At 46.6% G+C, this 23,709-nt stretch overlaps 1 protein-coding gene and 1 long non-coding RNA gene across 6 annotated transcripts in view; one reads left to right on the top strand and one right to left on the bottom strand.

The window, feature by feature from the left end:
* The first annotated feature begins 1,655 nt into the window (after nt 1-1,655).
* LOC105490658 (uncharacterized) lies at nt 1,656-4,394 on the top strand. Its single transcript, XR_011614816.1, has 3 exons — nt 1,656-1,768; nt 2,662-2,952; nt 4,256-4,394. It is a non-coding gene; the product is annotated as an uncharacterized lncRNA (long non-coding RNA).
* A 29-nt stretch (nt 4,395-4,423) lies between these two features.
* LOC105490657 (glutamate rich 6B) overlaps nt 4,424-23,709 on the bottom strand; it is a 71,432-nt gene continuing 52,146 nt past the window's right edge. For all 5 annotated transcript variants that reach the window (XM_011756501.2, XM_011756500.2, XM_011756499.2 and 2 more), the window contains 5 exons: nt 22,537-22,694; nt 13,294-13,379; nt 12,961-13,113; nt 7,756-7,981; nt 4,424-4,654 (listed from right to left, as the gene is read on the bottom strand). In XM_011756501.2, coding sequence (XP_011754803.2) covers nt 4,436-4,654; nt 7,756-7,981; nt 12,961-13,113; nt 13,294-13,379; nt 22,537-22,694 — 842 coding nt within the window. In that variant the 3' untranslated portion in view covers nt 4,424-4,435. The remainder of the gene's footprint in view (nt 4,655-7,755; nt 7,982-12,960; nt 13,114-13,293; nt 13,380-22,536; nt 22,695-23,709) is intronic.

The following is a 23,709-nucleotide window of genomic DNA, read 5'->3' as shown; positions in this document are numbered from 1 at the left end:
AGTGTGGGGTCCTGGGAGAGGTCAAGGGTGTGGGGCAGAGAGGGGATTACAGGTTGAATTGTGAGCAGACACCTTAACCCCTGGTGTCTCAGAATGTGATATTGTTTGGAAACAGGGTCGTTGCCAATGTCATTAGTTAAGATGATACACTGGAGTAGAGTGGGCCCCTAATCCATTTGACACAGACATGCATACCAGGAGAACAGCATGTGAAGGCAGCCACCAAGCAGAATGCCAGCAGCTGGACAGGGCTGGCACGGATCTTTTCCCAGCACCCTGAGGGAGCGCAGCCCGCCGACACCTTGATCGTGGACTTCTAGCTTCCAGAACTTGAGACAGGAAGTTCTGTTGGTGAAGCCACTCAGTGTGTGTGGTATTTTGTTATAACAGCCTCAGCAAACTAATAGACTGGGACCTGGATTTTCCAGTTCCTGGCCAGCTGGCTACTTTCATTACTTCCTGCACAGTCTATGAGGTGCTGTTACTCACTTTTCCTTATGAAAATAGCCTGAGTGGCCGGGCGCGGTGGCTCAAGCCTGTAATCCCAGCACTTTGGGAGGCTGAGGCAGGTGGAACACGCGGTCAGGAGTTGGAGACCAGCCTGGCCAAGATAGTGAAACCCCATCTCTACTGAAAATACAAAAATTAGCCGGGTGCGGTGGCGGGCACCTGTAATCCCAGCTACTCAGGAGGCTGAGGCAGGAGAATGGCGTGAACCCAGGAGGTAGAGGTTGCAGTGAGCCAAGATCGCGTCACTGCACACTCTAGCCTGGGCGACAGAGCAAGACTCTGTATCAAAAAGGAAAAAAAAAAAAAAAAAAAAGAAAATAGCCTGAGAACTCATTCTGTCCAGTCTTTGATAATAGCCCGCGCAGGGCAGCAGTTACAATAGAAGATGGAAATCCTATTTCTGTGTGAAATCCCCTGGTTTTCAAATGTTGGCAACAAAATATTTTAAAACAGGTGCTGACCAAAGAAAACGCCCCTGTGAGGCCACCTGTTTACAACCTCTGCATTTGTGGAATCACATTGTGAGAAGTTGTGTGAAGGGAGAAGGATCAGGGAGAGGAATTGACCGATAGATAACAAGATAATAACAAGCCACTGATAATAACAGTGCTTAGACTCATAATACTAAGCGCTGTTCTGAGTGCCTTATCTATGTCATCTTGTTTAATCCTTATTATAATCCTTATTATACCCTGTGAGGTGTGTTCTGTGATTGTCCTCATATTACAGAGGAGGAAACTGAGTCACAGAGGGCTCATTCCCTTGCCCAAGGCCACACAGCTAAGTGTTCGTACCAAGTCCCAAACCCAGGGCTGATTCCAGGGCACGTGCACCTCCTTCCAGTTCCGCGTGGAGAGGGCATGGGGCTATGGGTGGGGAAGCCTTGGGGCTGGGGCTAAGAGACAGTAGCACGCTAGGGATGACTTGTGTGTTGCTGAGATCCACTTGGGAGCTTCTATCTTTGATGTGTGGTAAGGACAGGAGTTTCTGTGCACCCTGAGCATAGGTGTGGAACTAACCAGGCACTCAAACTTTGTGGCTATATAAAGGGATGCTACCACAGTAGTCATTGATGGCTCATTACCTTGCAACAAAAGAACTATTGTGTGTTAGCCAATGACAGCATTCACCAGCAAGGTGTGACTGTCAGGCCAAGGAAGTGACATGTAGTGCCGTGCCTGGGACAGCCTGACTGTCCTAGTCCCAGCTCAGCTGCACAGGTGGCGGTTTGGGGGTGAGGACAAAGCATTAAGTGGAGGTTGGTGGCAGACAGTGGGAGAGCCTCAGGGAGAAGGGCCGTGAAGGCAGCACTTGGGTGTCACTGTTCACAGTAGAGAATGGCTAATTACTAGAGGAAGGGTCCGGTCCCCTCCCCTCCCCTCCCCTCCCCTCCCCTCCCATTCCCTCTCCTTCCCTCTTCTCCCCTCTTGTCTCCTCTCTTTTCGGACAGGGTCTCACTCTGTAGCCTAGGCCAGAGTGCAGTGGTGTGAACACAGCTCTCTGCAGCCTTGACCTCCTGGGCTCAGGTGATCCGCCCACCTCAGCTCCCAGGTAGCTGGGACTACAGGTGCACACCACCATGCTAATTTTTTGTAGAGATGGGATTTCACTCTGTGGGCCAGTCTGGTCTCCAAATCCTGACCTCAAGTGATCTGCCTGCCTCAGCCTCCCAAAGTGCTGGGATTCTGGGTGTGAGCCACTGTACCTGGCCTGGGTTTTTTTTTTTTCTTTTTTGTGAGACGGTCTCACTCTGTCACCCAGGCTGGAGTGCAGTGGTGCAATCTTGGCTCACTGCAACCTCCGTGCCTCTTAGGCTCAAGCCATTCTCATGCCTCAGCTTCCTGAGTAGCTGGGATTACAGGCATGCACCACTACACCCAGCTAAGTTTTGTATTTTCAGTAGAGGTGGGGTTTTGTCATGTTGCCCAGATTGGTCTCTAAGTCCTGGCCTCGAGTGATCTTCCCACCTTGGCCCCCCAAATTGCTGGGATTATAGGCATGAGCCACTGCCCCTGGCCGGGTCTGGGGTTTTCTACACTGTCTTGGTTGAGGCTGGAGCTCAGGTCATTCTGGGAAGTTTGCAGGTGTCCTGAGGTTGTAGACAATCATCCCCCCCCCGGGGGCTGCCCAGCTCAAGTCTCCTATTCCTAGAAACAGCTGCCCCTACTCGTGCTCTGAGATCAGCTGGGAGCCATTTACAAGATGTAACCCCACCTGCTCTTACTGCACTGGATTGGACCAAGCGTGGTCTCCTGATTTAATCAAGACCAACTGCAGAGACCACTGGGATGTTTTTGAGAGTGATTGGGAGACAAAGCCGTGTGACCTGAGATGCGTAGAAAACGTCTCCAGGACAAGATGAGTGTCGAAGACTGGGAGGCAGAAAGTCGGGGTCTGCAGGCTCTCCAGTCATTTCCGAGATCCACTGCATCTTCAGTTCGGGTCAGTGTTCTTATCTCCAGATGACACATTTTTCCCTTTTGTTTTAGCTATTCAGGTTGGTAACTGTTACCAGTGACCCCACGAGTCCCACCCAGTTTCTGGGGGGAGCTGGCATGTGCGTCCTTTCGAGCTCTCAGTCACCCACCAGTTTCGGGCACTGGGTTTGGGCCGGTATGGGTTTGCCATCTGGGTTTCCCTCTGGCTTGGCAGGGGTGGATGAGGTGTGATGAGTTCAGGGTTGGAGAGAGCCTCTGGGGTCGTGCAGGAAGCGTGGGGGATCCGGGCACTGGGCCACATGTAGCCTCGCCTCTCTCAGCCTCAGGAGGAGGTGCTGTGTTCTGGGGTGGTGCCAGGAGGCTCCAAAACCAGGAGGAACGGCTGGACCCCCCCAAGGCTGATGCATGATTTGTGCCAAGTCAGCAGCAGCTGGGAGGCCGGGACTGGCCTCCAGAGCTCCCTGGAGTGGGGTGGGGGTGGGTAGGCGCCGTGCAACAAGGTAGGATAAGGGCAGTAGCACCTGGAGAGGCCTTGAGTCTTTGAGATGCCCTGGAGCGGTGGTGGGGGCGGTCCTAAACATACTCATCTTATCACCACGGTGACGTCACTTTGTAGTCGAGTAGGCTGGAATGCCAGTCTTGACCATCACGTACTGGTGCGTGATCCTGGGCGAGTCCTTTAACCTCTCTGCATCCCCGTGTCCTTGAGAAAATACTGCCCGCATCCTGGAGCCACAGGAGCTAGAGCCTGCGCAGTGCTCACACTGGGGCCCGCCTGGTTTGTGCGCAGGCTCAGTAACCACAGGGAGCGTCGTGAGGAGAAAGGCCTGAGGAAGCTGAAGGGGCTTTGCCTTTGCAGCCCAAGGAAGTGCAGACACTCTGCCTTCCTGATTGTCTCACAGACCCTTCCCAGTAGCTGCCCAGACGTGAAGGAAGGCCCAAGCTGACAGTAATTGGAGTGACACTTACTGAGTGGCTCCTACGGTTCAGACCCCGTTCTAGGGACTGTATGTGCATTAACTAATTTAATACTCCCAACTCTGTGCTGATAGTTGCTAGTTTTAGGCCCATTTTACAGATGAGGAAACCGAAGTATAAAGCTACTTGCCCAAGATCACACAGCCAACAAAAGACAGAGCTTGGCTGTGAGCACAGTCGTTGTCCTAAGTCAAGGCCAGTACTGAGAGTCACAAAAGGACAGAGTGAGTGACCGTAGAAGCAGGCAGGACAGGCATTGATATGTCACTGAAATGACAACTTGCTTCGGTGCTGTCAGGTCAGGACTATCAGGCGTTTTCTGTGCTCAGCCCCAGACTCTGTCAGCCCTCCTGCCAAAAATGTGTATTTCAAACCAAGGAGCTACGACAGGTCCCAAATTACAAAGCAACTCTCACAGAACGTCAATAGGTCTTTGGAGTTTTTTTTGCTGGAGCTCCCAAGGTCTCCACCTTCCCAAGACATTTGGTGGACGCCAGAAAAGCCCCGCCCTAAAACCGGAGTTGAGAGAACATCTTCCTCAGGTACTTGTTGTCCATCAGTGATGTACTGACCGCCTCTGTGAAGTTTTCCAGATCAGGGATGGTCACGTAATTCAGGAGCCTGTTCATTTTCCCCAGAAGGACCCGGATCTTGCAGGCTGTTGGGCCGGGCTCTGCCTCCAGGATGCTTTTCTTCTGCATTTCACTGAGCACCTCCGGGATCACAAACTGTGGGGATGCACCGAGGACTGGGTGAGAATGCACGCTGCCTGAGCGCCGTGCCCCAGACCCAGGCCGGGCCTCCTGTGGCCAGGACCAAGTGTTCCCTGAGCCTTCACCCGAGAAAGCAGATCTGTGTTCTCAGCCCCGCCACCTGCCACCTTCCTGCTGCTTCCAAATACACTCGCTTGGCTGGTATTGTGGTCATGTGGACCATGGTGATGTGGGCTGAGGCCACGCCCATGCCTGGCCCTAAACCTGAGGGAAAGCAGCTCTGGTGGCCTGGCGCAGCCTGCCCTCCGAAGGCCATGCTCTCCTGGGGCTGCCGGGTTTCTCCCCGTGGGTCCCGACCGTGGGGCTCTGCAAGGGCTGGCATGCCTCACAGTGGCTGCCTGTGAGCCCCGCCTCCACCTTAGGCTCCTTGGGAGTGTATCTGGGTTTTGTTTAGATGAAGGCCTGGCCCAGGGAGGCCACCTCTAGGCCAAGTTCTGCCTGGGTCTGCAGCCTGCAGAAGACAGAGGACAGAGTCTCCTGGAGGGGATAAGATAGGACGATGCCCGTGTGTTCCATTCCTATGCGTATGAAATGTCTTCACACAATATTGTTATTGTTTTAGCCACACAATAACCTATGTCCATCTTATAGAAGACTATGGGCTCAGACCACAGGCTAGAGTCACCCAGGAGGTAGAGTGGCTGGGCATGGAGGGGTCTGTTCTTCCCCGGGCACACTACTGCCTGCCTGGGCTGACCCTGTGCCAGGCTCTGTCTCCTTTCTTTGGCTCTGATTAGTTACACTGGTGCTGATTTGCTTCATTTGGGACACGCCTTGCACAGGCACAGCTGCCCCTCCCCGGGACTCTAGCTCTCCAAGGCGTCAGGCCCCCTGGTCTCTCTGCCCACAGCAGCCCTTCCTGCAACCTCGCTGGGCACTGCCTTCCTGTCCCCGCCCTCCTCCCTTCACCATTCAAAGGCCAGTGCCCCAGGCCCTCATGCTGTCCAGCCCCAGCTGGTCCTGGCCGTGGCAGGAGTGCAAATGGCCACTTGGGCTTGGTAGTGCTGGCCTCCTCTTCACTGGATTGGCTGCTCTGAGAAATCCAGGATAGGCAAGGATGCTGGGATGTCGTTATTCACCTGCAAAATAGGAGGCCTTGCCAGGCGAGGGAACCTGGGGGCAGCCAGCAGGCCAGGCCTGTTTGGAACTTTCCCAGTTTTAGCACTCAAAGTCCCATGTCCCAGGAAACTCTTCAGTCCTGAGCAAACTGGTGTGTCTGGTCACCCGAAACCTAGCACACTCCCTCCTCTCTTCTCAGCTACTCTGCACACAGCTGCATCTATTCTGCTGGAGTCTGCTGTCATCAGCCCACTTCTCCATCTGTCTCATTCCCAGGGGACATGTCCATCCATCTGTCTGCCAAGGCAGTCCTGCTCCCAGGGGCCCTGGGCACCTCTCTGGGTGGGGGGGTCTGTAAAGTGGAGCCTTCCATGTGGAATAGCCTGGGGGAGCTGAGCAGGAAGAGAACCTTGCTTAGGCCTCACTGGGGGAGCCTAGGACACCCTCATTCCTTTCCTTGACTCTGGTCCTCAGGAAGGGTCTCAGGAGCCCGCCTTCTTCCCCCATTACAGTTGGAGTTCCAGGGGTCCAGCCTCACCATTTGGAGTAGGTGGAACTGTGTCCCCCAAAAGTGATGTCCAAGTACTAACCCCAGTGCTGGGGAACGTGAGCTTATTTGGAAACAGGGTCTCTGTGGATGTGATTAAGTTAAGGCTCTCAGGATGAGCTCCTTCTGGATTTAGGGTAGGCCCTAGATCCAACTACTGGTGTCCTTTTAAGAAAAAGGAGAAGGAGGTTTGACACAGACACACAGAGGAGAAGGCTGTGTGAAGGTGGAGGCAGACACTGGAGTGATGCTGCCACGAGCCAAGAACACCAGAAGTCATCAGAAGGTGGGAGAGCAAGGAAGGGTCCCCCATTGGAGCCTCTGGAGGACGGTGGCCCCACAGACACCTTGATCTCAGACTTGACCCAGAACTGTGAGAGAACAAACTTCTATTGTTTCAGGCCTCCTAGTTTGTGCTGATTTTTCCAGCAGCCCTAGGAAACAAATACAGCATTGGTCCTCTCCTGCCTGCCTGGGCAGTGTGCCTCGAACTTCCAGGGGATCATCTGTGTAGAGAAGAGTGGGTTTGGGGAGGAGGGAAGAGGACACAGCAGCAGGCCTGGGGACACAGATTCCCCCTTGTTTCTGGCCCTGACTTCTGACATGGCCGCTGCGAGTGTCAAGTGAGATAATGCAGCATGACATCTGTGTTTTATTCTCAGGATCATATCCTGAGCTCAAGTGACCCTCCTGCCTCAGCATCCCAAGCACCTGGGGCTACAGGTGTGAGAGCCACCACGCCCAGTGAATTGTATTCATTTATTTACTTATTTATTTTCTGAGACAGGGTCTGGCTCCGTCACCCAGGCTGGAGTGCAGTGGTGTGATCTCGGCTCCCTGCAACCTCTGCCTCCTGGGTTCAGACAATTCTCCTACCTCAGTTTCCTGAGTAGCTGGGATTAAAGGCATAAGTCACTGGGATCAGCTAATTTTTTTGTATTTTTAGTAGAGACGGGGTTTCACCAGGCTGGCCAGGCTGGTCTCGAACTCCTGGCCTTAAGTGATCCACATGCCTCGGTCCTCCAAAGCACTGGGATTACGGGCATAAGCCAATGCACCTGGCCCATGCCCAGTTAATTTAAAAATTTTTTTGTGCAGAAGGGTTCTTGCTATGTTGCCCAAGCTGGTTTCAAGCTGCTAGGCTCAAGGGATCCACCTGTCTCGGCCTTCCAAAGTCCTGGGGCAACAGGTGCAAGTCATTCTTCCCAGGCTAGCCTGAGCATTTTGATGTGAATTTCCTCAGAGCTTAAGCTCACAGTGCTGGGAAGTTACATGAATGCATTTGTGTGTACTTAAACATCAGGTAAAGCAAAGTGGCCTTGTTTTTATATGGGTTGGCATATGTAGAGCAAGCCTGGAGGCCTGTGGCAGGGGCCAGTCTAAGCCAGCAATGGCCTTTGTACAGGTGGGCACCCCACCTGGTGGAGGGTGTGGGGAGTCATGACCTTACCTTGTACCTGGTGCCCAGGTTTAAACAAATCCGCTTCTGTTCATAGGTGAAGCAGAAGATGATCTTATCCTGGCTCCTTATTTGTACCTGGATGTACTCATTGATTTTCAAGGAGATGGGCTGGAGAGGGGGTGCGTGGACATGGATGTTCAGATTCCACCAGTTCCAGGCCTTCTGACGTTTGTCTTTGGGGAAGTAGTAGCCCAGGTTGGAGCTCAGGTTCAACCTGCACCAAGAGAAAGCATGTCAGGCAGCCAGGGCGCTCAGCCCTGGGCCTCTGCTCTTCCTCCTCTCCTTCCCTTTCTTTTTCCTCACTTGGCCACAGAAAGCCTGACAGGGACTTGATGGGTAGGAGAAGCTCCAATATGGACAACCAGCCCAACACCAGGCGCTGTCCTCTGCGCTGGCCTCACCGTATGGCCCTGTCCCACCCTCCTTCCCTCTCCTTTAGTTCCTGGCGGGTGCAGGCTCTTCCTGCTCACAGCTTTGCCATGCTCTGCCCTCTGCCTGCAAAGGTCCCTTGCCCCACGTAGCACGGCTGGCATCTACTTATCCTGCAGGTCTCAGCTTAGACATCACCTCCTCAGTCTGAGCAGCCCCCCGGTTCCCTGTGGGACTCTCTGTTGCCATGCCTTGTTAGTTTCTTTCATGTAATTTACGAATAGATATGGTAAGTTCTCATTGTTCACTGTATTATGTTCTAGAAAGCCAGTGATTTAGTGAATAACAACCCATAGCTCCTAGGGGAAATACGCACACAGACACAGCTCACATAGGTTATCATCTTAAATCCTAAAAGCAGCCCATCCTGCTAGGTGCCGTTTTTTTTGTTTTTGTTTTTAATTTTTATTTTACAAAAAAGAATAGGAGGCTCAGAAGTGTCATGTGACTTGCCTGAGGCTGTCCCAGTGACACGTGCTGGAACTGGGATTCAAACCCTGTCCCACCAGCCCCAGAACTGCAGTTTCTTGCACTACACTGCCCCGTGTAAGGACACCTGTGTCCTCTGGTTGCCTCTGCAGGAGAGCTGAGCAGAAAGGCAGAGCGCGGCCTTGTTCAATCTCAGCCAGCAATGTGCACAATGGGAAATCAAATTTCCCACTGCTCTGGGCACATCCCTGGCTCCACGTGAGTCACATATTATATATGTGTGTATTTCCCCTAGGAGCAAGGGGTTCAGTATCGGCCAATGCAGTGTTCTCAATGACTTTATAGACTATAACTACCATGAATCATGAGAATTGACTGTATTTGTCCATCATCTGTTCTCTCTCACTAAAGCACAAACTCCTGAGGGCAGGGACCTTGTCTGTCTGCTGCGCTGCTGAATTCCTATTACCCAGCCTAGTGCAGGGCACCCATATCGATAGGTACAAGGGAATGAAGGGTGGATGCATTTCTCTCTCATTCATTCCAGACCCTACTCTCTGGGGCTTGCCTGCCCTCTGAGCCATCCTCTCTTGACATTTCAAACCCATCGTGTCCCTCTGGCCCTGGCTTCTGCTTTTCAAATCCCAAAGGGCAGTTCCTAGAATCAGTGCCCTTGGGGCAGCAACATCTCTGGGGAATCACATGAAGAAAGGAAGCGATGTGAGGCCTGGGTTCGTCTGGAGAAGGAGGACTTGGGGAGCTTGGGTTACTCAGTCTGCCAGGTCTCGTCTGAGCTGTCCAGGGGGTGGCAATGTACTACACTTTATCTAGAAATATCTATTCACTGTAAACTTTGCCTTTCTTAGAAAACAACCCATGATGTTGTGGCATACATGACAGGCTTTGACGCCCACAGCTGCCTACACATTCCTTCCAGGGCACGTGTACTTTTTCCCGCAAGACGTAGGCCCCAGATCTGCGAGGTTTTGGTGCAGAGATCTACCTGTCCCGCATCCACCCTAGAACGCACTTCTGTCTCTAAGTTCCCCAGTAAATCACCTTATACAGACAAACCGGATTTGTCTGCCTTGTTCTTTGGTTTCTCAGCTCCCTCTGCATTTGGTGGTCACTTTGTATATACGAACCTTTCACAGAACACAGGGACCTCATCGGAGTGAGAAGCTGGCTCGGAGGCCTGCTACGGGAAGCCTTGCTCACCTCCAGTGGGGAGGACTTCCAACCACTCAATCCCAAATCTTCCTGTTGCTTCCCACTTTCCATCGAACAAAAACAAACTTCTAAGTTCCTTTGTCTTGGGACCCCAGCCTGTCCAACCTCATTCCACCTCCTCTAAATAAGAGGCTGTATACATAGTAGTGAATTAGAAACCTGGGCTCTTTGGTACCAAAATTATAAAAACAACAAATGAACAAACAAAAGCCTGGGCTCTGGAGCCAGATTCTCAGTTCCAAGTCCAGCTGTGCCACTTGCAAACTGTGTGACCTTGGGCCAGTCACTTAACCTCTCTGTGCCTCCATTTCCTCAACTGTAAAAAGCAGATAATAATAGTACTTTGTTCAGAGGGCTGTGTAAGGATTAAATGTCTATACACAACAATAACTGAGAAAACATTAAAATTTCCTTGTTATCATTGATGGAGAGGAGAGCAAAGAGAAGGAACTTCTGACTTCACTCTATGGGGAGCAGATCCTGCTAGCTTTTAACCTTTTAAATGGTTCCCATCAGAGCTCTCACACTGAGATGGGCAGGCTGGTTGGTTCCCAATTTTAAGGTGGTCTGGAGGAAAAGAATAAAAGCCCCTCACTCAAGCTCCAGCTTAGCTAGCCCTTAACCAATCAGTAAGAAAAGACCCAAGAAGCTCCTATTTCAGGTAGCTATGGATTCCCTGGAGTCCTGTATGTGCAGTTAGACTTAAACTCCAACTTATAGTCCTTTCCTTATTTTAATGCTAAAAGCCACACTCAGGGGTGGAGATTTCAAGTGCAAATGTTACAGAAGATGTATGAAGAGGCATGTTGAGCCACTGTGCAAGCACTAGAAAAACTGCTCCTATACATGCCCTGTCATAAACATAGCCCTTCCCTACAGGAAGACCCTGTAAAACCAACCCACACATTGCACTCAGGGAGTAGCCCATTCCTTTTCTTTTCTCAGTGTTGGTTCCCTTGTGCACAAGCTGAAATAAACTTTCCTTTGCTGCTATGTTTAGCGATCTCTCTTGATTTCTATCCTGGGAGATCCAGAGAACCTCGGATTCTAGGAGCAACGCTGGGCCATCCCCGACTCCCTAGGGTTAGAGATCTGCTCCTGCCTGAGGGTGCCCAGCTCTGGACTAAGTTTCCCTTAAGAAGATGGGATCTGGAACATCTAGAAATGGTCAGAATTGGGAAGTTCCTGCTCAGGGGGTGAAAAGATCCTGAACTGTTGAATGAGTAGAACCCACCCACCAGGGACCCCGAGTTTGGGCAGGTCTCAACACTGTGGGACCCCGAACCCAGGTAGGAAGCCTGTCCTGAGACCCCTTGGGCTGAGAGTCGAGGCCTGTGCTGGATTTTAGTTTCCACACACCTGGCAAAGGACAGCCACGCCTTCCATCTTCCTGGAGGAAATGGAAATCAACAAATCACCTAAGAGTATTCAGCTCTTGAAATAGCTTGGCTCTAAGTCCCTCCTGGTGCCCGAGGCACCATGGAGAAGTCCTGTTGGTGTGGAGGAAATTCTAGCAGTTAGGGTTGGGCCCTGACCAAGTGGCTTTGTATTCACAAATGACTCTGGGAGGCTTTTCCATAAAATCTTCTCCTAGCGTCAATGAGACTGCAGTTTTGCTGATGAATTTCCTCAGAGACTAAGCCCTTCCTCTGTGGGTGACATTTTTCCTCTGGAGCAGCTGCCGCTGGGGGAAGGAATCAGTTTAGGGGTAGGGCAGCCCATTCCCGAGAGAGGGAGAGGGGCTGGCCCTGTGGTTTGACTTCTGTGCGGGGTGAGGGGTGCCATGAAGGGATACCCAGGGACCGTCCGTCTCTCATCCAGATGCTCACGTGGAGAGGGGCTGGGACATGCTGATAGGACTGAGACGGGGGCTCTTCCCTCCCTGGGTTACTTGATGATCTGTCACCAGGTCCTCTCTGAGGTAATTAACTGAATTTCTTGCCCCACTCCTTTGTGCTTTCTGTACCCCAAACCTTGGTCCACTTCTTGGACAGCATTTTCTACACACAAGGCCTACAGGGAGGGCAGATACCTCCAGAATAAAGAACACAATCAGGAAACGGTGTCTAAAAAGACTCACAGCAGAGAAAATGTTGTTAAAAACCAAAGTCTGCAGAATGAAAATCCTTTTTGGAATTATGTTTGGCTTTGACCAGCAAGAAGAGAGTATAAAGTTGATCCAAGATAATATATGTCCCCTTGGCCGGGTGCGGTGGCTCACACCTGTAATCCCAGCCCTTTGGGAGGCCAAGGCAGGTGGATCACCTGAGGTCAGAAGTTCGAGACCAACCTGGCCAACGTGGTGAAACACCATCTCTACTAAAAATACAAAAATTAGCTGGGCTTGGCAGCGCATGCCTGTAATCTCAGCTACTCAAGAGGCTAAGGCAGGAGAATCGCTTGAACCCGGGAGGTGGAGGTTGCAGTGAGCCGAGATCACACCATTGCACTCCAGCCTGGGCAGCAGAGCAGACTCCATCTCAAAAAAAAAAAAAAAAAATATATATATATATATATATCCCCACACCACAACCACTTAGAAGAGGAAGGGAAGGAGAAAATCCTGAAAAGAGAATCCTTTATCTCAAAGAGATGGAGAAACATTTTGAAGTGACTGTTGGTCTTGAAGTGGCAAGATGGTTTTCCACCATTACCAGAAATGGGAACTTAGAACTAAGTTCAGTAATAGTGAAATATTTAGAAATTGCCTTTTGGACCATGGACTCTGTATGCATATGTCTCCAAACCCTCACCAAACCCTTCTCTCTGAGGCACCCAGAACAGGGAGGCACTGGGTCTTCCTAAGGAAATTCTCACAAAGGTGACTCTCAAGAGGTGTTCAGGAGATGAAACCAATAGAATGTGGTGGTTGTGGAGGCTTGACGGCTATTTCACCCATGGAGGAGCAATGGTGCAGTAAGAACATTGTGCCTCCTCTGCAGTCAGGGACCTCATGGACTGGTCCGTCATGGGGCTCTTTCTCTCATTTCCAACACGTGTAACTCTTATACAGGGAGAGAGGAAGTTCACGCAGTCTGTGAGTCACGCTTTGTCCAGCTGCTTCTCCATGGGCAGGAGTGTTAGGGACTCATGACCCAAGCTTACCGGATGTCACTATTTTCATCATAGAAGGTAGCATTGCCTGAGTTGTTGATAAGGGCCCGGATCCACCCTTCTAGACTGTCTTCCAGAATGATGTATGTGAACTTTTTCATTTTCACATATAAGATGAGCATAGCCAGGTTTCCTGATGGATAACTGGGAGAAGGTTAAGGCACAAGCAGTCAGTCCTTGGGGTCCCCTGGAAAAGGTAGGGCCCTACAGATGATGTAGGCCTCAGTCAAACCCCACACCTCAGTCAAACCCCACACCCTGAATCATAGACATTTTAGGTGCCAATATATGTCAATACGAGCATCTCTGTCCTTCTGTGGATACTGTATCTGGCCTGTCCCATCAGGAAAGAGAATTTGATAGACATTCTTGTTGGGGTAGAGAATTAATTTTCCATCACCGTGATGCACCTGGGAAGAAAAGACAAGTCTATGAAAAGTGTGAAAAGTGCATGGGTACCAACTGTCCTACTGCAGAGCACGGTGTCGACCCCATCTGCTTGCTCTCCGATGTCCCAAGCTACCTCCCCAACTTGCTAGGCAGCTGCGGGGCTTCAGTTTGTCTATACAATGAGGAGGCTGAACTGGATCTGTGTGTACGTGTGTGTGTGTGTGTGTGTGTGTAGATTTTAAACTGTCATTTCAATCACCCCAATGGTTATTGATTGTATTAGTTTCCCAGGGATGCTGGAACAAAGTCTCACAAACTGGGTAGCTTAAAATGACAGAAATTTAATCTCACTGTTGTGGTGGCTGGAAGTCTGAAATCAAAGGGTCCCCAGGGTTGGTTCTTTCTAGAGGCTTTGAGGAAGAATCTTTTTTTTTTTTTTTTTTTGAGACGGAGTCTCGCTGTGTCTCCCAGGCTGGAGTGCAGTGGCATGATCTCGGCTCACTGCAAGCTCCGCCTCCCGGGTTCACGCCATTCTCCCGCCTCAGCCTCCCGAGTAGCTGAGACTACAGGCGCCCGCCACCACGCCCGGCTAGTTTTTTGTATTTTTAGTAGAGACGGGGTTTCACCATGTTAGCCAGGATTGTCTCGATCTCCTGACCTCGTGATCCACCCGCCTCGGCCTCCCAAAGTGCTGGGATTACAGGCTTGAGCCACCGCGCCCGGCCGAGGAAGAATCTCTTCCATGCTTTTCTCTTGGCTTTTGATGCCAGACAGAGATCCTTGACGTTCCCTGGCTTGTGATGCATCACCCCAATCTCCGCCTCTATCTTCATGGGGTGCTCTCTGTATCTTCACACGGCCGTCCTCTTAGGAGGACGCCATATTGGATTAGGGGCACACCCTACTTCAAGAAGACCTCATCTTCAGTAATTACATCTGCAAAGACTCTTTCCAGATAAGGTCACGTTCTGAAACACTGGGGGTTGGAACTCTGACATGGCTCTTTCGAGGGAACACAGCTCAACTCATGACATTGGTATACTCACGTTTTTAATTTCTTCTTCAATCCGTTTTTGCAAACTGTTTTTCTAGAAAATTGTTCATTTTACATAAACATTCAAATTTATTGTCATAAACATTTTAAGTTTATACTGTTCTAAAGAAATCTCTGCTGTCGCTGTGGTTATGTCCCCGTTTTCATTCTCTATCTTATTTATACCTTCTGAATCAATCTTGTCAGAAAATTGGCCTATTTTATTAATCTTTTCAAAGGACCAAGTTTTGGTTTGTTTATTATTTCTTTGTTTTCTATTTTATCGATTTCTGCTCATATCATTATCATTTATATCCTCTACTTTCTGTGGGGTTTCTATGTTATTCTATTTTATTTTTCTAATTCCTGGAATTGAATGCTAAACTCTTCTGCTTTTGTCTTTCTTCTTCTTCAAGATCTTCCTCCTACTCCTCCTGCACATCCTCCTCCTCCTCCTTCATAAGAGAAAGCATTTAAAAGAAAGCCCCCGACACCTAGTATTCCCAGGCAGTCTTCCATCCGAGTAGTAACCAGGCTCAACTCTGCTTAACTTCTGAGATTAGACAAGATTGAAAGCATTCAGGGGAATATGGCTGTAGATTTTTTAAATATGTGTTTAAAGCTGTTATGGTTTGAATGTGTCCCCTCAAAAACATGTGTTGGAAACTGAATCCCCAGTGCAATAGTGTTGGGAGATGCGGCCTAATGGGAGGTATTTAGGTCATGGGGGCGCTAACCTCATCAGTAGATTAATATCAGTTATAAAAGGGCTTGAGGCTACGAGTTTGATCTCTTGCTCTCATTCTCTCTCTTGCCCTCATTTTGCCTTTCCCCCATGGGATGATGAAACAAGAACCCCCTTGCTACGTGTGACCCCTCCATCTTGGACTTTCCAGCCTTCAGAACCAATAAATTTTTGTTCGTTGTAAACTACCCAGTCTGTGGTTCCCTGTTATAGCAGCACAAAACAGACTCAGAAAAAAGCTGTAACATTCCCCTCAATTTACTGTTCAGCTGTTTCCCATGAATGTAGTTATTTACCTTTCATTTTACTCCATTCTAAATATTTTCAGATTTGGCACACAAGTTATTTACAAGGGTGTTCTTAAATTTGCCAGTGTATAAAGGACTTTTGGTTGTGTTATTACTATTCTTGATTAAAATGCACTGGGGCAAGAGAACATAGCCTATACAGTATCCACTCTTTTGTGTTTGCTGAGATTTGTTTTGTGACCTGGCATGTGATCAATTATAATAGATGTTTTGCATGTGCTTGGAAAGGGTGTGTGTCCTCTAATTGTCCCCCGTCCCCATGTTGGTGGATTGTCAAGACCCATTGTTCCCCTGCTTCCTCAGCACACACACCTGGCTCACATACTCTTCTGGTTTTGTAGCTTTCTCTTTATTTCTGGTATTGGCTATTTCCTTACTTTCTTACATTCTCTGTTCTGCATTGAAAAGGATGCTGCTTCTGTTTTATTTCAATTCCCAGGTGTCTGCAGCAGGAAGGCTTTGCAGACCATCTAGTACCTCACATTAACCTAACTAGAAGCCAGATCAGTGATTTTCAAGCCATTTTAAAGTTTTTTTTGAAGAAACAATAGTTTATTTTTCTAATCAAGTGACACAGCTACTTAATCTTAAGGCCTCAACAAATGTTGCCTCTTATTGTCATTGAACAACAAGGCCTTCTATTTTGATATTCCAGGGAAATAGAGATTTCGTTTCTCCAGTAGTTTCCATTTGCCAAACAATCATGAGTGATGGTTTAACATAGTGGCTACTGTTTTCAGGAGATTCCATCAGATGAGTCCTCATTTCTTGTGCAATAACTATTGGAAATTTTTTATTAAAAGTTCATCCATCAGGACTTCTCTATTGCGGTTGGCCATGGAGTTCTGTCTGGCTGCTGAATGATATTCCTGAAATCTCATGGATATCCTTTGCATTATTTAAAAATATTCTGTAAGCAATCCTCTGAGCAGGTAGTCTCTTCGGGTTTTAGTTCTCTTGTTGTGAAGTCTTTAACTCAGTTAAAAAAGCAGTTTTCTGGAAATTTCTTGTAGTTGTAAGACATTCCTTAAACTGTTTTATCTGATCAGATTCTGGTATTTGTGCAACCGTATTTTTTTAGTATGTTTATTAGTCACCGTTTTTGACACATGAGTTTCCTTTCTGTTCTGGAAAAGCAGTTGTCCAATCTTTGCTTGAATGTCTCCAGTGAGACCTGATTTGTTAGGTAAGTGCTGACTCTCCCTTCTGACATCAGTATGAAGCTGGGGACTGCATTGCCAGTTAAATCTAGAGGTGGAGGATTGGGGTCTTGATGGGCGCTGTGGTCACTGGATGGGCTCAAATTATTATTGTAAAAGTTGAATAATTCTTTGTCCAAAGAAAGCTTATAGCAGAATGTAAAATTTAAGGTGATAAGAGACAGATGCAGTTCTGTTTGAGAGAAAGCTGTGTGTTAGTTTTCACCTAGACATCAGGTAGGAAGCACTCCTCAAGGTGACAATGATCATATAGCCAACATACAGTGGCTGTTTCCTTATGCAGAGCACTGCACTAAATACCTTAATTCCACAGTATACTGACCTCACAAAATATGCACTACCATTTATTCCTGTTTAAGAGAGGCTAAATGACTTACACAAAGTTATCTAGTGAGAAGAGAGCCAGGCTCCAGCAATCTGACCCCCAAGATTCAGATTTATCCCTGACGCTGCCTCTAACCATTAAGCTCCCAGTCACCTGGGACATTTAGTCTACAAAGCACTGCTTTTTTCTTTAAACCTAAAAAAAAGCCCTTAAAATTTTTTTTCTTTCTTTAATTGATAATTAAAAATTGTATATATTTATGTTGTACAACATGATGCTTTGATATATGTATACCTTGTGATTGGCTAAGTCAAGCTATTTAACATATGCATTACCTCACATATGTTTTGTTATGGTGAGAAAACTTAAAATCTACTCTCTTAGCAATTTTCAGGTATGCAATATATTGATATATATTATATATAATATCTATATATTATATATAATATCAATATATCAATATATATCAATATATAATATATAATATATAATATATAGATATTACATATAATATATATCAATATATAGTATTAGCTTTAGTCCCCATGATGTACAATAGACCTCTTAAACTTATTCCTCCTGTCTAGTGGAAATTTTGTATCCTTTGATCAACACCTCCCTATTTCCCTACTCCTCAGCTCCTGGTCACTCTGTTTCTATGAGTTTGATGTTTTTAGGTTCCACACATAAGTGATGTCATAAGGTATTTGACTTTCTGTGCCTGGCTTATTTCTCTCAGCATAATCTCTTCCAGGTTCATCCATGTTTTCACAAATGACAGGATTTCCCTCTTTTTAAAGGCTGAATAGTATTCCATTGGGTATATAGACCACATTTTCCTTTTTCATCCATCTGTTGATGGAGACTTGGTTTAAAAAGTGCTTTGTATTATACCCACAGTTGGTTTGCCTGGTGACCTGTTGGAAATGTCCACATACTTTTCATGGGTAGCAGGTATTTGTCACTTAGGTCTTATTTTCAAAAGCCACCCAAAAGCCAGAATTTCTTGAGATGCTTTCTGTTTGTCGAATTCACTTGTCACGTAATGAAATTTTTCTGATGATAAGAACCCCATAGACAAAGCAAAATCTCTTACACAGAGCTGGAGTTGGCACATGTTCTCTCACGGGGAAATATATAACAAACGGCATGTCTAAGCGTCTGAAGTTCATCAGCATTTGCTTGAAGACAATAGGATGCAAAAGCTTAAAGTGCAGAGTGAAAAGACTACATCTCTGGCCTTTCCTGCAGTCCTGCAGGTGGGACCCCGAGCTGTGCCAGAGCTGTTCAGCGAGCTCGCCATGGTTGCTGCGAGGCCCTGGGTCCTGGGCTGGAGTGGTTGGATTTGGCCTGCACACCAGCACACACACAAGGTGCTGCACTCAGCAAACAGCTTGGGATTTATTGCCTGTTTGTAAAACAAACAAACAAACAAACAAAACCAAATGTGCCACTCCCTGCCATACCTCATGGGTGCTTGGTGCAGCCTACCATGAATGGTAGGTGAGAAAGGATCCTCTGCTTAGAGATCTTGGTGAGAATCTTCCTCTTGGCTGCAGGGAGGACATTTTAGATGTTAGTGGGGAGGGGGTGCCATGGAGGGTAGATGGTTCCAGAGCTGGCAAAGATCTGAGGCAGGGTAGGGCCTGGAGCGTGGAAGTACACGGAGTTATATAGCCTAATTGGAAAAATAAGCCAAGTAAGGTTTCTTTGATCTATTAGAAGACATGAGGCCAGGGATAGGAGGAAGCTGAAGCCTTTATACGAGGGCTTCCAACACCCTTACCATTGTCTGCTACCACCTGGAGAGTCCCTTTCTCCTGTCCATAGGAGTTCTGACTGGTCCCACAGACTTCCCTTCTCAATGGAGGCCCAAGAGTTGAAGGAATACCAAACTTCTCATTCCTTGTCTGGAGGCCAGAAAGGTCCATACCTTGGTTTTAACCGTATTTGTTTCCTACTCTCTTCCACTTTTGCCACAGTTGGGGCCACACTCACGATGTAAAGCTGTCCTATTGCTTTTCCTCTTAGTGCAAGCTGTTCCATTTCCCAGCTCTCTTGCAGCTAGCCGGGGTCATGGGACCCATTCCGGTCAACGAAATTTAAGGATTTTTTTTCTAGTTCTGTGAAGAATGATGGTGGTATTTTGATGGGAATTGCACTGAATTTGTAGATTGCTTTTGGCAGTATGGTCATTTTCACAATATTGATTTTACCTGTCCCTGTGCATGGGATGTGTTTCTATTTGTTTGTGTTGTCTATGATTTCTTACAGCAGTGTTTTGTAGTTTTCCTTGTAGAGATCTTTTACCTCCTTGGTCAGGTATATTCCTACGTATTTTTATTTTATTTTTTGCAGCTATTGTAAAAATAGTTGAGATCTTGATTTGATTCTCAGCTTGGTCACTGTTGGTGTAGAGGAGAGCTACTGATTTGTGTACATTAGTTTCGTATCTGGAAACTTTGCTGAATTATTTTATCAGTTCTAGGAGCTTTCTGGAGGAGTCTTTAGGGTTTTCTAGGCATACAATCGTATCATCAGCAAACAGTGATAGTTTGACTTCCTCTTTACCAATTTGGGTGCCCTTTCTTTCTCTCGCCTGATTGCTTTGGCTAGGCCTTCCAGTACTATGTCGAAGAGGAGTGATGAGAGTGGGCATCCTTGTCTTGTTCCAGTTCTCAGAGGGAATGCTTTCAACTTTTCCCCATTCAGTATTATGTTGACTGTGGGTTTGTCATAGATGGCTTTTATCATATTGAGGTATGTCCCTGGTATGCCGATTTTGCTGAGAGTTTTAATTATAAAGGGATTCTGGATTTTGTTGAGTGCTTTTTCTGTGTCTATTGAGATGATCATGTGATTGTTGTTTTTAATTCATTTATGTTGTGAATCACATTTATTGATGTGGGTATGGTAAACCATTCCTGCATCCTTGGTATGAAACCCACTTGATCATGGTGGATTATCTTTTTGATATGTTGTTGGATTTGGTTAGTTAATATTTTGTTAAGGATTTTTACATCTATGTTCACCAGGGATATTGGTCTGTAGTTTTCTTTTTTTGGTATGTCCTTTCCTGGTTTTGGTATTAGGGTGACACTGGCTTCACAGAATGATTAAGGGAGGATTCCCTCTTTTTCTCCATGTGGAATAGTGTCAGTAGGATTGGTACCAACTCTTCTTTGAATGTCTGGTAGAATGTTTTTGTTGGTAATTTTTAAAATTATCATTTCAATCTCACTGCTCGTTATTGGTCTGTTCAGGGTATCTAATTCTTCCTGATTTAAGCTAGGAGGATTGTATATTTCCAGGAATTTGTCTGTCTCCTCTAGGTCTTCTAGTTTATGCATGTAAAGGTGTTCATAGTAGCCTTGAATGATCTGTATTTCTGTGGTGTCAGTTGCAATATCTCCCCTTTTGTTTCTAATTGAATTTATTTGGATTTTCTCTCTTCTTTTCTTGGTTAATCTTGCTGATGGTCTATCAATTTTATTTATCTTTTCAAAGAACCAACTTTTTGTTTCATTTTTCTTTTTTCTTTTTGTTTGTTTCAATTTCATTCAGTTCTGCTCTGATCTTGGTTATTTCTTTTCTTCTGCTTGGTTTGAGTTTGGTGTGTTCTTGCTTCTCTAGTTCCTTGAGGTGTGACCTTAGATTGTCTATTTGTGCTCTTTCAGACTTTTTGATGTAGGCATTTAGGGCTACAAACTTTCCTCTTAGCCGCCTTTGCTGTATCCCAGAGGTTTTGATAGGTTGTGTCACTGTTGTCGTTCAGTTCTAAAAATTTTTAAATTTCCATCATGATTTCATTGTTGACCCAATAATCATTCAGGAGCAGGTTATTTAATTTCCATGTATTTGCATGGTTTTGAGTATTCCTTTTGGAGTTGATTTCCAGTTTTATTCCACTGTGGTCTGAAAGAGTGCTTATATAATTTCAATTTTCTTAAATTTATTGAGACTTGTTTTGTGGCCTATCACATGGTCTATCTTGGAGAAAGTTCCATGCACTGATGAATAGAAAGTATATTCCGCAGTTGTTGGGTAGAATGTTCTGTAAATATCTGTAAGTCCATTTGTTCCAAGGTATGGTTTAAATCCATTGTTTCTTTGTTGACTTTTTGTCTTGATGACCTGTCTAGTGCTGTCAGTGGAGTATTGAAGCCCCCACTATTATTGTGTTGGTGTCTCTCTCATTTCTTAGGTCCAGTAGTAATTGTTTGATACATTTGGGAGCTCCAATGTTAGCTGCATATATATTTAGGATTGTGATATTTTCCTGTTGGACAAGGCCTTTTATCATTATATAATCTCTTTGTCTTTCTAAACTGCTATTGCTTTAAAGTTTGTTTTGTCTGACATAAGAATAGCTACTCCTGCTCGCTTTTGGTGTTCATTTGCATGGAATGAATGACTCTAATATTTTGAGACTAGTTTTCACTTAGATCTTTGTATAACAGTATCAGTCTTTATAAATACTACTATGTGATAGATTTTTTTATAGGCTTCATTTTTTAGAGCAGGTCATGGAAAAATTGAGTGGAAAGTACAGTTTCCCATATATGCACAGCCTCCCCAACCATCAACACCACCCCCACCAGAGAGTGGTACATTTGTTATAATTGGTGAACCTACACTGACACACCATTATCACCCACAGCCCAGAGTTTACACTAGGGTTCTCTCTTGATGTTGCACATTCTGTGGATTTGGACAAATGTACAATGACGTGTATCCAACATTGTGGAATCATACGGAAGAGTTTAACTGCCCTAAAACTCCCGAGTTTCACCTTTTCATCCTTTCTTGCCCCCATCCCCTAGCAACCGCTGATCTTTTTACTGTCTCCATAGCTTTGTCTTTTCCAGAATGTCATATAGTAGGTATCATAATATGTAACCTTTTCAGATTGGTTTCTTTCACCTGGTAAAATGTGTTTAAGTTCCCTCCATGTCTTTTCATGGCTTAATAGCTCATTTCTTTTTAGTGCTGAATAATATTTAATTGTATGAATGTACCACAGCTGATTTATCCATTCACTGTGTGATTGATTTTTGATATGGATTCTAATTTGTTAGGGGGATGGATCTATATATTTTTCTTTTTAGAGGCAGGGTCTTGCTATGTTGCCTAGGCTACTAGGGTACAGTGGCTATTTACAGGTGTGATCATAGCACACAGCAGCCTCAAACTCCTGGGCTCAAGTGATCCCCCTTCTCACCCTCCTAAGCAGCTGGGACTACAGATGTATGCCGCAGTGTCTGGCTGGGGCCTATATAATATACATTTCCTTTATTCTACCCTCAAACCCATTCAATTGCCTAATAGAGACCCTGCAGGCAGAAGACTCTCAATAAATCCTAGTAAAATTCCTAGTCAGTCTGCCAACAACCTACATACTCAGGTGTACTTCTGATATCTTGGATGCATTTTTGTGTTTACATTGTGTGTTGTTCCTTACAAGTCTCTGATGGTGTGTGCACACCTCACCGGAGCCAAAAAAATCCTGTGCAAAGTGAAATACAGCAATGTACTGCCCCTCTTACCACTGTCTTCTTCTGTATCCATTCCTTATCTCGTTCTAATTTCTTCCTACGACGAACAACACGTTGAGGCTTTTGGACTTTTTTTGTCTCATGCTTCTCAGGTGTTGGTTCGGTCATTAAACGAAATGTGAAAGTGGTCATCTCTGTTACCTTTTGAGCTGCCATTCAATTCAATGATTGCATCGAATAAGATTTTGGTGGGAAAGAGAAAGGAAACTTAGATCTGTCTCTCTCAAGGTGTCAAAGGGAGTTTGAGGGTTTGGGAGATCTGCCATTTTTCCCCAGTAAGGAAGGCTGTCGGGTAGTGGGAAGATTAAGGCCTTTGAAGAGAGAAATGTTGGGGCTGACATTCCAGCTCACTCTGTTTGGTCACACATTCACTCAACATGTACTTATCAAGTGCCTAGTGCATGTCAGCCCAGTGCTGGATGCCTGATATGGCAGTGACAGTCAACCTGTACAAATGTGGGGGTATGAGTGGGTGACGCAGTCATATGCCAACTACAACGTAATGAGAGGAGCACTCACCCAGCGAATGGTGTGGCTGCTAATTGAAAAAACAGGTGAAAGTCAGGAAGTCATCAAAAAAAGGTAAAACGGAAATGTATATTAACATGTCATTTCAAAGGTAAGACAAAGTACAGGTCTGATGAATGGGCTCTGTGATCATTTTTGCTCAAATCACACCAATAATTGATTGACTGAGACAGAATGTTGCTCTGTTGCCCAGGCTGGAGTGCAGTGGCAAGATCTTGGCTCGCTGCAACCTCTGCCTCCTGGGTTCAAGCAATTCTTGTGCCTCAGCTGGGATTGCAGGTGTGTGCCACTACACCTGGCTAATGTAGAGACGAGGTTTTGCCATGTTGGCCAGGCTGGTCTCAAACTCCTGGCCTCAAAGGATTATCCTGTCTCAGCTGCCCAAAGTGTTGGGATTATGGGCATGAGGTACCACACCTGGCTGAGTGTTTTTTTTTTTTTTTTTTTTTTTTTTTTTTTTTTTTTGAGATGGAGTCTCGCCATGTTCCCCAGGCTGGAGTGCAGTGGCCTGATCTCTGCTCACTGCAAGCTCCGCCTCCCGGGTTCACGCCATTCTCCTGCCTCAGTCTCCCAAATAGCTGGGACTACAGGCGCCCGCCACCACGCCTGACTAATTTTTTGTATTTTCAGTAGAGA

The sequence above is a fragment of the Macaca nemestrina genome, chromosome 16, assembly GCF_043159975.1.
Source record: "Macaca nemestrina isolate mMacNem1 chromosome 16, mMacNem.hap1, whole genome shotgun sequence".
Taxonomy (NCBI): domain Eukaryota; kingdom Metazoa; phylum Chordata; class Mammalia; order Primates; family Cercopithecidae; genus Macaca; species Macaca nemestrina.
Note: the sequence above shows the minus strand (reverse complement) of the source record. Positions and strands in the feature narration are given on the sequence as shown.